The following is a 12,683-nucleotide window of genomic DNA, read 5'->3' as shown; positions in this document are numbered from 1 at the left end:
AAACCGACAATGTTATATAGTAGTGAATGCTGGGCTCTAACGGGACAGCAAGAGCATAAAGTTGGAGTAGCAGAGATGAGAATATTATGATGAATGTGCGGACATACACGTAAAGATAAAATTCGAAATGAGCACGTACGCGAAAAAGTAAGGGTGGCACCTATTGAAGAAAAAATGGTAGAAAATCGGTTGAGATGGTTTGAGCATGTACAAAGAAGACCAAGGGAGGCACCAGTGAGAAGAGTGGAACATATAACTTTGAGTCCGATTAAGAGAGGTAGAGGAAGGCCTAAAAGAATACTCTTAGAAGTTGTTGAACGCAATCTCTTAATTAATAATATTCCTAAAAGTTTGATAAATGATAGAGCACAATGACGTCTTGCAATCCATGTAGCCGACCCCACCTAGTGGGATAAAGGCTTGTTGTTGTTGTTGTTGTTGTATGGGCCAACCCTGTTTACCTAAACATGGTCGGGTACGGCAAGCGCAGCTGCACCAAGTCCATGGATGACTTGCTCGCCAATTTTACAATATGACAATTTTTTTAATAAAATCAAGAACATTAACTAATTTTAATCAATTTTTTTCTTTTGCTCTAACATCCTGAGACTTTTGACTCAGATCTGGTCAACAGCTTGCAAGCACTTCTTTGGAGGGCATACCTTCCACTAAGAATTTAATTGATGTTGCATATCAAGGGTTTAAACTCAAAATCTCTCGATAAATTGGACCAAGTCTCTAGCCAATTGATCCAAGCGTCTGGTGGCAATTTTAATCAATTTTTTAATCTTTGTCATTCAGTTAAAAAGAGTATAAGTATGATTGGAGGTAGTGAATAAATAAATAAAACATTAGGATCCTCACTGATAATATTAGAACTCAGAAAACACAAGCATGTAATTTTTAAGTTTACCAATCTGCACTAACTAGAAGTGGGTGTTCAAATTGAGCACTGCGTTTGCCATCTGCATTAACAGCAGTCCAGCCATCAGGCCACATTCTATCACGCCAAACACGTGTTCAGAAATTTCTGTTAAGAGTTTGAAGAAAAGGGAATACTTTGGGGAAGTTAATCATTAAAACAAGAGAAAACATAATTTTGAGTCCCTACACTTTGTTTACGTTTTGTTATAGGTCTCATGTATTTTTTTTAATATTCTAGGTTCTTATACTTGTTTGTTGGTATTCTAAGTCTTTAAATGAATGAAGTATAGAGGCCTTGGAGGAATCTAGAACATCAAAAAATGAAAGTGTAGGAGTTTAAAATACCGAAAAAAATGCAGGAATTTATAACTAAACACGAGTAAAATGCAAGAATCCAATGTTATGTTTTCCCTTAGAACAATGAGCAAAGAGGTACCTGCAAAAGGACGCTTGATGAAAAAGAGACGAGGAAAAGTTAATCAGCTCAAAATAATTAAGTAACATTGGCCAGATCGTAACTGGCAAAGAAAAATGATGCAATGGCATCCAAATAGAAGATAGAGTCTACATAATCTATACATAATATAAATCTATAAGAAGATGCATTATTTATAAACCATCAAACTTGCAACTCACCTCAAACTCCACGCAAAGCACAGGCCCATAATGTAATTTGATAAAACAGTGCATGCCTCATAGGTCACTTAAACACATCTTGCCTGATAAAACTATCCAATGAACATGCTATTTTTTTGTAGGGCATCCAAAAACACAGCAATTTTATGAGCTTGGATGAAGTAGCATTAGATGAACATATATAAAGTAAAACAAAGGCATGCGTGTTCCACTATGATATTGATAAGTTACAGGATTTCAGATATTCCAAACGTAACATAATGCAACAAAAGTTCAGCTCTCTTAGTTAATATAACCACTTTAACAGTCTTAAAAAGTAAAGAGAGAAGGATTTTTATCACCAGGTGATACAGGAAAAACCACTTTAACAGCAGCAAACTCCATCAATTTGGATTCCTATCCCTCTCCATCTCTTCTGCGCACCACCACCACCTTATTTGAATTTGCGGTGTATCAAAATGTCCGCCATTGGTCTTTATTTTGCGCCACCATAACATATCTGGAGATTTCACCGGATCTCCTTGAACATCACGATACAGCATTTGTACAGTTTCGATTTAACCAATTTGTGCGACATCTAGCTTTTCTGTCTAAGAGGATTATACGCCTGGACCATTTGATTCGTCTAACCCTCAAAGAATGAGGGATGTTGCTGGAGTTTCTAGGTTCTCTTCCTGGATTATCCATCATGCTTATCTTAATTTCTCAAATAACATAAAAAATAATAATAATCTGTCACCCTTCCTTTACCAAAGGGTTAAAGACCTAAACCCTGTTAAATTAATAGAGATGAAATCGCTCTTCTCCACAAGGAAAAAAGGGATGCTTGAAGTAGTATTTGAGGCAGCCAACAAAGATATCACCAGGAAAAATGAAAATGACAGCATTTTCCAAAGGACAATAATGATAACACCACGCATTTTATATATATCTGCATTAATACGATTCTGGATATGAGGTCCCAGAAAAATTACAATCTTAATCTCTCTGGATTTTTAAGTGGGATATGAGCAAACAGTAGAATAAAACCTGAAGGTAAACAAGGACACCCAGAGAGCACAATTTCATCTGAGAGACCACTAACAGGAATGAAATATATTACAAACAGCATTACATTACACATTGCAGGATAAGAAAACGCAACTTGAACTACCTACATACATCAGACTGTCTGGACAAAAGGTCCGCATGTATTATCCAAAATCACTCGGCTACCTTCATATTAGAGAGATAGACTTTACTCTGAATCACACTTCCACCAATCCAGAATCCAGGCATGACCATCAGCCCAACTCTGGGCTTCACCTCACTTTCATCCATGACCAGATCCTTTATCACGCTTTCCATATAAACATCAGAGAATTCACTCCCCGCTTTAACCTGAAATACCTTGACATTTGGCTCAAATGAATAGGCAAGTCTGTGCAAAAGCCAAATTGACTTGGCAAGTTTCAGAAAAGCCTGGTAAAAAGCAGTCCTTGGATGTCCACCCCCCACTAAAAAATTTCGCTGATCTAGATTTCCAAAGAACGATGCTTCCATCTTTGGATGAACAACCACTAGGTACTTGCTCCGACAAAATTTACCAAAAATGGAATCTGGATTTTGCCCTAACATATCCAAGGGATCCGTCTCCCTTGACGAAAGAAATTGATGGAAGAAGCTCTCCTTAGTGACTGTAACACGGTCTGATTTGACGCCGAAGCTTTCCTGCTCAAAGTCACCAAACATCCTTTGACATATGTAGGACTCAAATGCATACTTCTTGTGAGCTCTCTTTGTGTAAATGACATTAGAATCAATTGAGTGCGCAGCAGAATCAAGGTCCCACCCAGCTGCCTTCATCATGTTGATCAACGGCTTAGAAAAATCGTGGATGGCTTTGGAAGCTGCTTCTGCAGCAGATGTAAAAAGATCTGGTGTAAGATCAACAGGAAAAAACCTATTTTCATCTTCAGAATCTTTGGTTAACAAGCCCCTAAGCTTCAGATTCTTTTCTAACTTGGCCCGCTTTTGGCTAGCCTCCTCGATCTGCTGCTGCAATTGATGGATCTCCGAATCTTTATTCTGAATTTCAGACTGAAACTTCTTCACCATAACCTCGTAGGTTTTCAGGAGGCTCTGCTGCTCTTGAATTTCCGCAGCCAAACGAGAGTCTTGTGGGGAAACACACACTGGTTTTGGGTTGTTTTCCCTATAGAAATGCTTGAGTTCAGACAGGTTCTTCAACTCTGCAATAACAAGTTTATCTGCAGTTTGTATATTATCAGGATCATAGGGAGTATGAGCAGACTGGAGCTGGATATAAGCTGACTTCAGGGAAGATATATTTGTAAAGATTCTAGACATTAAAGTTTCCAAAGCTTCAGGATTCTGATTCATGGCCTCTTCCACAGGTTGAGGATGGACCTTCTGACTACTGTTTTCACGTAATTGTGTCTCTTTTGCTCCAGTGGGTAGCATAGCTAGTGCCAATAAAAGGATAGTTGAATAAGCTATCCTTCAACAAAACCAAAACTCACACACAACCTGCAACATTTTGTGGATGTTCAATCAAGGTATTCAATGCAAAAAATTATATGCCTGTCTTGAATACATGAGTGTTCAGTTCCTGTTTCAAACCCAAAGTAGTATATCAATATGATAATATTACATGGATGTTAATGGATACTTAGTAAGTAGTGATCTGTTAGTTTGTAAGTACTCTTAGGAAAGGAAACCCCGTTAACTCTAAGTATGCATAGGAGATATATAGATGTGAATGGTATGAATGAATAATAGGTTGGGTATGCTTAGTTTTGCAATGCATGTATTGAATGATTATCACGCTTGAGTAGAAATATCAGACCATCAGTGACTTAATTTTGTGCTTTGATGATTACAGTTTTATGACCTGATATTTTTTGCTTGAACTGTTAATTTGTGTCAAATACTATCTCAGATTTATGTCCATCCATATCTCGTTTATATAGCATAGCTTTGGTACTTTAGTGATTTCACACACGAGAGTGCCTTTCTAACGCCTTTAGCCCAGAGCATGGTAGGGGTCCTGCACCTCAAGAGAATGTTTTGCATTTGTCTAACTTTATCGAGACAGCCAAAACATCCCCAGCTTCGTGAAACAGATCTTTGAAATATGCATAGTGGATATAATACCCTTTCAATTTTGCTCTAGATGCTTTGACACAAATCGAGCCAAGTCGTTTAAAAGAACATCACAAATACCTTGAGACTTTTCCAAAATTGATGATAATATAACAAGATTAATAAAAAGAATGCCAATTCACAACAAATCCAACATTGCAAAAAAAAAAAAAAACACAATCCAAATCATAGAGGTCGCTAGTGATAAAAATGAAGAGGGAAGAAGTATAATAGCCCAATTACATACCATTCAAGCAAAAACCAGTACAAAAAAAAAAACCTCAATATTCAAACGATTACACGACCTAGTTCAAAGCCAAATTAACATGAAAAATTTAAAACAAAGTAAGAGCAGCCACGCAGGGAACAGATGAAGCGGGGGACAAATTCAAATCTAAATTCAAAGCCAGATTGAACAAATCAATCTCACCAGATTTTGGTAGTAGAAAAAGCCTTAGGGTTCGATCCTTCACTGCTTGCCCTAGAACAAACACGCAGGGCTGACAACAGTGGAAGGCGTCCGACAGAGCGTGGAATGTTAGTTCGTCGACGAAGGCAAATGGATCCGCTACCCCTGAGAATGTGTTTTTACTTTTTATCGGGGTAATAATTAATTTTTGAAAGTATTTGGTAAACTTGCAAAATTTTTTATATCATTATTCGTTTTTTTTTTAATACGCAACTCTTCTATCTCAACTAGCATAGAAAAAAAAAATCTTATATTATCATGGAATGAGGAAAAAGTTGATGAATTTTTTCATCGAAAGGAGTTAGATAAGGTGATTCTTTATCTCCTTACTTGTTTGTTATTTGCATGGAAAAACTTGCACACTTGATTTAGAATTCTATAGAGTTAGGAGATTGGAGTCCGATTAGGCTTATGAAATTTAGGCTCCTTTTATTGCACTTTTTTTTTTTTGCTGATGATATTCTTATTTTCTTAGAGGTGACCTGTCATCAAGCAGAAATTATTAATCAGTGTATCATAGCTTTTTGTGAAAGCTCTGGTTTGAAGGTGAATGTAACATTCGGAAAAATTTAACCATGGTTTATTAGCTTAATGAGGGTAATTAGTGAGTTAATGAGGTGTGTGGCTAGAGGGGCTTAACTTGGCATAATTGTTATGATTTCCCTAGCAGTAGGTTCGGATCGATGGCGGGCCACCTGGGCAAGGAAAGAGGAAGAAAAGTGAAGCATTGTTTTCTGTGCCACACACCGCGGCGCGTGGTTTGTCCGTCGTAGTGCACGAAGACAAATTTAAATACAACGAGCTCCTTTGTGCCATGCGCCGTGGCGAAGGGCAGCATGCATTGCAGCACACGAGCAAAATTTCTAATAAATCAAATCATGTCTGCACGAGAAAATAGAAGAGAAGAAGAAGAGGAAAAAGAAGAGAACGCTGGGCTCTGCTAGGGCATGCATATTGGCTTTCATTGTTAACATTTTGAAGCTCCCAAACACCTAAGGTAGGTAATTTAAGCCTCATTCTTCCTTTCTCTCCTTCATTTATGATGATTTATGGTAGGATTTGAATTGGGAGATAGATTTTTGGCCCATAAGAGTATGGGTCCAATTCTATTGGTTAAAATGAGTATAATGGGAGTTGTTTAATGTATTGGAACACCACATTGATGATTTTGAAAGTGATTGGTCTATAGGAGCATTTATTATCCGAAAATTAATATTTATGAGGTAGTTGGGAGAGGTTTATGTGCATTAATGATGGTTTGAGGTGTTATTAATGATAATGTGTATTAATGAAATTTAATGAGCCCATTAGGTATGAATGTATAGTGATTATGAGTTGATAAAAATAGGTGTGTGGAGTTTTATGTTGATAAGACTTCAAGAGTTAGCAATGATGAAATTCTTGTGGTATGGATGTAGAGAGGTTCGTTTTTGGCACCATTCGAGCTTGTTAAAACTTTGGGAAGTTGGTATAGTGAGAGATAAATCTTTGACCTCTCAAAGGTTTGAGGTAACTAGGGAAAACTTAATCTTTATAGTTGAATGTTAATTGTGTTTATAAAATGTGAATTATGAGTTAAATTAATGATGCATATTGGTAAAGTATTTGATTTGTGAAATGGTTTTTGGAAAGAAAACCTTTATTTTGCCACCTTTAGTGTTTTATGAAATTAATTGTGATTTATTACTATGGGTGGAGAAGTGTGATGAATTATGTGTTGAATTGCGGAATATTTGAGTTATGTGAGTTCATGTGTTATGAATTGATTGTTAAAATACATATTATGTGAAACATGTGCATAGCATGCTCATTGGCGGGAGTTCACCCAGGGAGAGGAGTAGATTGATTGAAATCTATATGGTATTGGTAATGATCGTTGGAATCGGGAACTAACCATGGCACCCACCGTTGGAATTGGGAGGTAGCCATTATCCTATGGTTGATTCGGGATTATCTCACTTGTTCTATGAGAGACTCAAACCTAACTAGTCTCCATCGGTTCATGATGAGGCTAGATTAAGGTACGACACCTCATGGTCGTTAGTATTGGGAGAAATCAGATTACATAAGTGAGTGAGTTTACCTTAGCCTGATAGCTCCTCATAAGTGAAAGGTTGGGTTAGTCCGTGAAGGACGTAGCCACATGATAGCCACAGGTTTTGTGTTGGAGGTAACAAGAGGATATAAGGTTGGCATATGATCATGCATATAAGTCCAGTCACATGATTGTTAGTTTTGTGGTCAGGCATGTGTTGAGGGTGCATGGTTGTTATTTTTGTGACCTTGTGTTATGTTTTTGCTAAATAACATGATAAAATATTTTATGGCAAGCTCGGTCACATGGTTGTTAGTTTTGTGAACCGCAGCCGAATGTTATGTGCTAATTGTGCTTATTTGCCTAATTGTATCTATTTACAATTAATATACAACTGTATGAGTTAAGTAAAACTTGATTACTGAGTGGTTGTACTCACCCCTCAATTCTTAATATTTTTAGGACCTAGCTCATTAGATCTGAGTCGGGGAAAACATACAGAGGCTTAGGATTTGTGGAGTAATCCTCTATATGCCTATCTTTTGGTACTGTCATGTGTATTTGTTAATGTAATTGCCAACTAGGATTATTTGGTATGCTTTATGCACTACTTGTATGATTTTGTGTATAACTAGTGTATTTTATGTCCTGGGTTAGTGAGTTTTGGTTGTGAACCCATGAATAGGGCCAAAATACTTGTGCAAGTATAAACATATGTATTTTGAGAAAATTGGAATGAAATTGTTGATTTTGTGCAACATTTTCTCCCCCTTTATGTTTTGTAAAAATCGGGGTTGAGTAGTGATTTTATGATACAAGTATTTTTGATTGTGTATGATACATTGCACAAGTCTGCAAAAGTCCATTGAGTGTAGTCGAATGGTTGGTGTAAGCTATTGGCATGTGTGGTTGAGTTGGGACACTCCATTTGGGAAATTTTGTGCAAAAGTAGTCAAAATGGGTTTTAGTGTCCAACCTTTTATAGAAAATGAGTTTGAATGCAAAACCGGTGCCATTAGCTAGAGCTGGGAGAAAGCTCCGTGTAGACACTGAAGCCGCCTCAATTGGACGTCGGACGAAGATTTGGGAAGCGTCGGAAGTTTGCGCATTGATGTTGTCAAATATCGTGCAATGCGCTACAATGCATGGCATAGAGAAGACATGCCGTGGCACACATGCCGTATGCCATGGTGTACAAGTCACTTTCTGCAAAAAAAAATTTGTTTTTAAGTTTTAAAACTCATTATTTGAGTCCCAGTTGATTTCTAAGCTTCTGCTTTATTTTTAAAACTATAATTTGGAGTTTTTTAGATCATGTTTGAGATTTGATTTGTTGAGATTGAGATTTCTTTGAAAGAATTTTGAAAAATTTCTTTCATAAAACTTTACAATTTGGTAATTCTTTGAGGGTAAAATTCTGGATTACCATGATTTGGAGTAATATGTGGTTTAACCTCTAGGAGGTTACAGTAAATACATCTAAAACCAAAATATTCTATTCTGGAAATGTGGAAAACAATCGACATAACGAGATTAATGAGATTCTGGGATTTACTCCTACTGAGAGTCTTGGCAAATACTTAGGTGCACCTCTACATCACTCCTGGGTAAAGAATGATACTTTCGAGGAAGTTGTAAAGAAGGTTAAGAGGCGGTTGAGGGGGTGGAAGATAAACTCTCTTTCTTTAGCAGGATGAACAACTTTGATCTCAATCGTATCTTCAGCCATGCCTAATCATATTATGTAGACAACTTTACTCCTAATTAACACTTGTAACTGCTTGGACCAGTGCAATAGATCCTTTTTGTGGAGTAGCTCCGAAAACCACCACCGCATTCCTCTGGTTGGCTGGAATGAGGTTGGCTTGCCAAAGAAGAATGGAAGGCTCGAGCTCAGACATGCTAAACATCAAAACCAGTCTTTTCTTATGAAGTTGGGTTGGATTATGATGATAAAGCGAGATGCCTTTTGGGTACGGATTATCAAAGATAAGTATCGATGTGGTAATGATATTATTCCCAAGATTGACCCTGAGAAAAAGGGTTCGAATGTTTGGGTTGGTATTAAAGAAATCTAGAAGAAGGTTGAGGAAGGTACAGAGGTCATTGGTAATGATGATGGTGTTAGATGGAAATGGGATAAAAGTGATCTGTTTTTGGTGAAATCTACTTACGAAAACATCATTCAGAGTTTTGCCACGACGGACAATTTGTGGTCTCACATTTGGAAGTTAAAAGTTCCAAATTAGTGTAGGGCGTTTATATGGCTTGCGGTGAGAGGGAGGTTGCTTACAAATGAACAAGGCTCAACTATAAGATTGCTGATTCGGGGTTATGCTCTATATGTAAAAGAAATTCAGAGGATATATTGCATGTTCTTCATGATTATCCAGCTCCGAATAATCTTTGGTATGTGGTTGTCCCTTCACGTGCATGGTCAAAGTTTGCTCATCTCCCCTTGCTAGAGTGGATCAGATGGAATTTATCTAGGAAATCATGGATGAAAAGTAAAGATTGGAGTTCTATTTTTATGATTGTTTACTGGAAACTTTGGCATAAACAAAATCAACAAATATTTAAACAGTGGTGCATGAGCAACACTTCTGTTATTGCTAGTTTGAAAGCCCTTTTCCATAGTATTCATGAATCATATGGGAAGTTATCTGGCTCACTTAATAGTGCTAATTCTCGTTGGGTGTCTCTGGATCATGACTGGGTCAAGGTGAATGTAGATGGAGCCTAATCTCATGCTTTAAATGCCAATGCCTGTGGGGGCCTCATTCGCACACATGATAGGAAATTTGTTCGTGGTTTCTATTGCAAGATTGATAATGGGGATAAACTATCTGCAAAAATTTAGGCTATCATTCACGGTCTAAAACTTGCTTGGGACATGGGTTACAGGAAGGTGAAACTGGAGTCAGATTTGTTAGAAGCACTGGAATGCATTCAAAAGGACTGTAACTCTCAACATGCCAATGTCATTGTTATCAGAGAAGCTTAGATGTTGCTTCAAAGAGACTAGGAGGTTTGAACACACCATGTGTGCAAAATGGCTAATGGAGCTACAGATCTGTTAGCCAAATATGGTCTTTGTGTGTTGCTGGGTTTCTACAGCATCTCTTGGGCACCTCCTGATCTTATGAGGATGCTTAGTTCGGAAGGCTACACGGTTTCAAATGGGATATGCTAATGTGGCTATGGATTTCTCCTTGTTTATCAAAAAAAAATTATATTCCCTCCGTTAAAAAATATAAGATATTTTAATTATATTTTACCTTTCAATAAAATAGTTACCTACTTTCAAACTACCCTATTTTTTTATATTTATCCCTATTAAATACTCTACAATAAATATAAAGTCATTCATTAATAGGGGCATATTTGAAAAAAGGTAATAATTACACCTCGAAAGATTAAAAATGCCGTACATTTTTTAACATTCAAACTTCTCAAAAATTACCTTACATTTTTGAATTGAGGTAATATATCAAATAATATTTTTATCATCTTCATAGGGATGTGCTTGATGTTATTTCCATGGTAGAATCGTACTATAAATCCTAAAAAAAATAGAAAATTGCAATTTGAGCCTAAAAAGTTTTGAAAATACACTGCAGGCCTAAGGACCTTGCTGTAATTTTCTTGGACACAAAAGTACAATTTTGTTCTTGTGTGATTTGAAAACTCAAAACCTGCACTAAACCCTCATTCACAAAGTACAACACGATATTCATGAATTCTTAACACGATGTTCATAAATTCTCAACATAATTCATATGTATTCAGTTAATCTGTAGGTTAATTAAAATATAAGTCACATAGAGCATGTTTAACATAATATACATGGACACATATTATGATGTTCATGAATTTTCAACCCATTTAAAATAGTCACGCAGAGCATGTACAACACATTGTCCGTGAGTGCACAACACGATATTCATGAATTCTTAACACAATGTCCATAAGTGTCTAGTTGATCTGTATGTTAATTAAAATAGTCACACAAAGCATATACAACATAATGTTCATAGGTACACAACATGATGTTCATGGATTCTCAATACGATGTTCCTAAATTCTCAACACATATCCATGGATACACAATACGATGTTGATGAATTCTCAACTGAATGTCCATGTGTGTCAAGTTAATTAAGGGCAAAATTCTACTTTTGCTTTCAAGAAAAATTGCAACAAAGTAATGCATTATTAGAATTTTTTAGGCTTATAATGTGATTCTCTCAAAAGTCTTTGCTTGTGAAATGAATAAATACCCACTAAGGCACCAAGCCAAGCCTTTCTACTTGTTTGTCCAAGTCTTCGTTCGCCAATTAAGTCTTGGGAGAATTGCACTGCAGGGCTAAGGGCTCTTGTAATTCTTTAGGAGTAAAAATACAATTTTGCCCTTAATCAAAATGAAAGAAATGAATTGAAAGTGGTGGAATGATCAACTTGACATGCATAGACATTCAGTTGAGAATCCATGAATATTGTGTTTGTACATCCATGGACATTTTATTGTACATTATCTACATAACTTGTATATTTTATTAAACTTACTGATCAACTGGACACACATGAACATTATGTTGAAATTTTATGCACATCGTGTTGTGCACCCATGGACATTATATTGTACATGCTCTATGTAACTTTATTTTAATTAACCTACAGATCAACTGGACATGCATAGATATTGTGCTGAAAATTCATAAACATTATATTGTGTATCCATGGATATTGTGTTGTACATTATTTGCACAACTTGTACATTTTATTAAACCTACTTATTAACTTGACACGTACGGACATTTAGTTGAGAATGCATGAACATCATACTATACATTCATGGATATTGTGTTGTACATTGTCAACATAACTTATACATTTTATTAAACCTATTGATCAATTAGACAAGCATGGATATTATTTTAAAAATTTATCATATTGTGTTGAGAATATATGAATATTCTGTTGTGCATCCACGAATATTGTGTTGTACATTCTTTGTGTGATTGTATATTTTAATTAACCTACAAATCAACTAAATATGCATGGACAATGTGTTAAGAATTTATGAATATCGTGTTGAGAATTTGTGAACATTGTGTTGTGCTTTGTGAATGAGGGTTTTGCACAGGTTCTGAATTTTCAAATCACATGAAGAAAAAATTGTACTTTCGTTCCTAAAAAACTGCAATAAGGCCTTTGGGCCTACAGTGCATTATCATAATTTATTAAGTCTAAAGTGTAATTTTCTTTTTTAGGGCCTACAATGCAATTTTCCTTATTTTCCTTATGTGTGCTCCTAATCTCATAAGTGATAAAGATATTATTTATTGGAGGCCTTCCAACAATAGCAACTTCATTAAATCTGCCTACAAAGCTATACAATTAATGTAACCAGACTAATTCATAAATTTGGTTAAGAATTTGGAAATGGCCAATGTATGAGAAAATTAGATGTTT

The 12,683-nt window shown here is 36.1% G+C and overlaps 1 protein-coding gene across 3 annotated transcripts; it reads right to left on the bottom strand.

Annotated features, from left to right (window-relative positions):
- Positions 1-2,446: 2,446 nt before the first annotated feature.
- LOC129290511 (protein GRAVITROPIC IN THE LIGHT 1-like) lies at positions 2,447-5,272 on the bottom strand. Of its 3 annotated transcripts, none has more exons than XM_054927294.1 (2): positions 5,135-5,272; positions 2,447-4,089 (listed from the first exon to the last, which is right to left on the bottom strand). In XM_054927294.1, the coding sequence occupies exon 2, from the start codon at positions 4,021-4,023 to the stop codon at positions 2,764-2,766; it is 1,260 nt and encodes a 419-aa protein (XP_054783269.1). In that variant the 5' UTR covers positions 4,024-4,089; positions 5,135-5,272; the 3' UTR covers positions 2,447-2,763. The 3 variants fall into 3 exon arrangements, with proteins under 3 accessions (XP_054783269.1, XP_054783271.1, XP_054783270.1); XM_054927296.1 differs by having other exon boundaries at positions 2,447-4,025; positions 5,135-5,268; XM_054927295.1 differs by having other exon boundaries at positions 2,447-4,171; positions 5,135-5,266.
- Between the last annotated feature and the right edge of the window lie 7,411 nt (positions 5,273-12,683).

Source organism: Prosopis cineraria, unplaced genomic scaffold (assembly GCF_029017545.1).
Source record: "Prosopis cineraria cultivar Desert tree isolate PC_DT_omini unplaced genomic scaffold, ASM2901754v1 PC13, whole genome shotgun sequence".
In the NCBI taxonomy this organism is placed as follows: Eukaryota; Viridiplantae; Streptophyta; class Magnoliopsida; order Fabales; family Fabaceae; genus Prosopis; species Prosopis cineraria.
The sequence above is the reverse complement of the archived record's forward strand: the minus strand, read 5'-3'. Positions and strand labels throughout refer to the sequence as shown.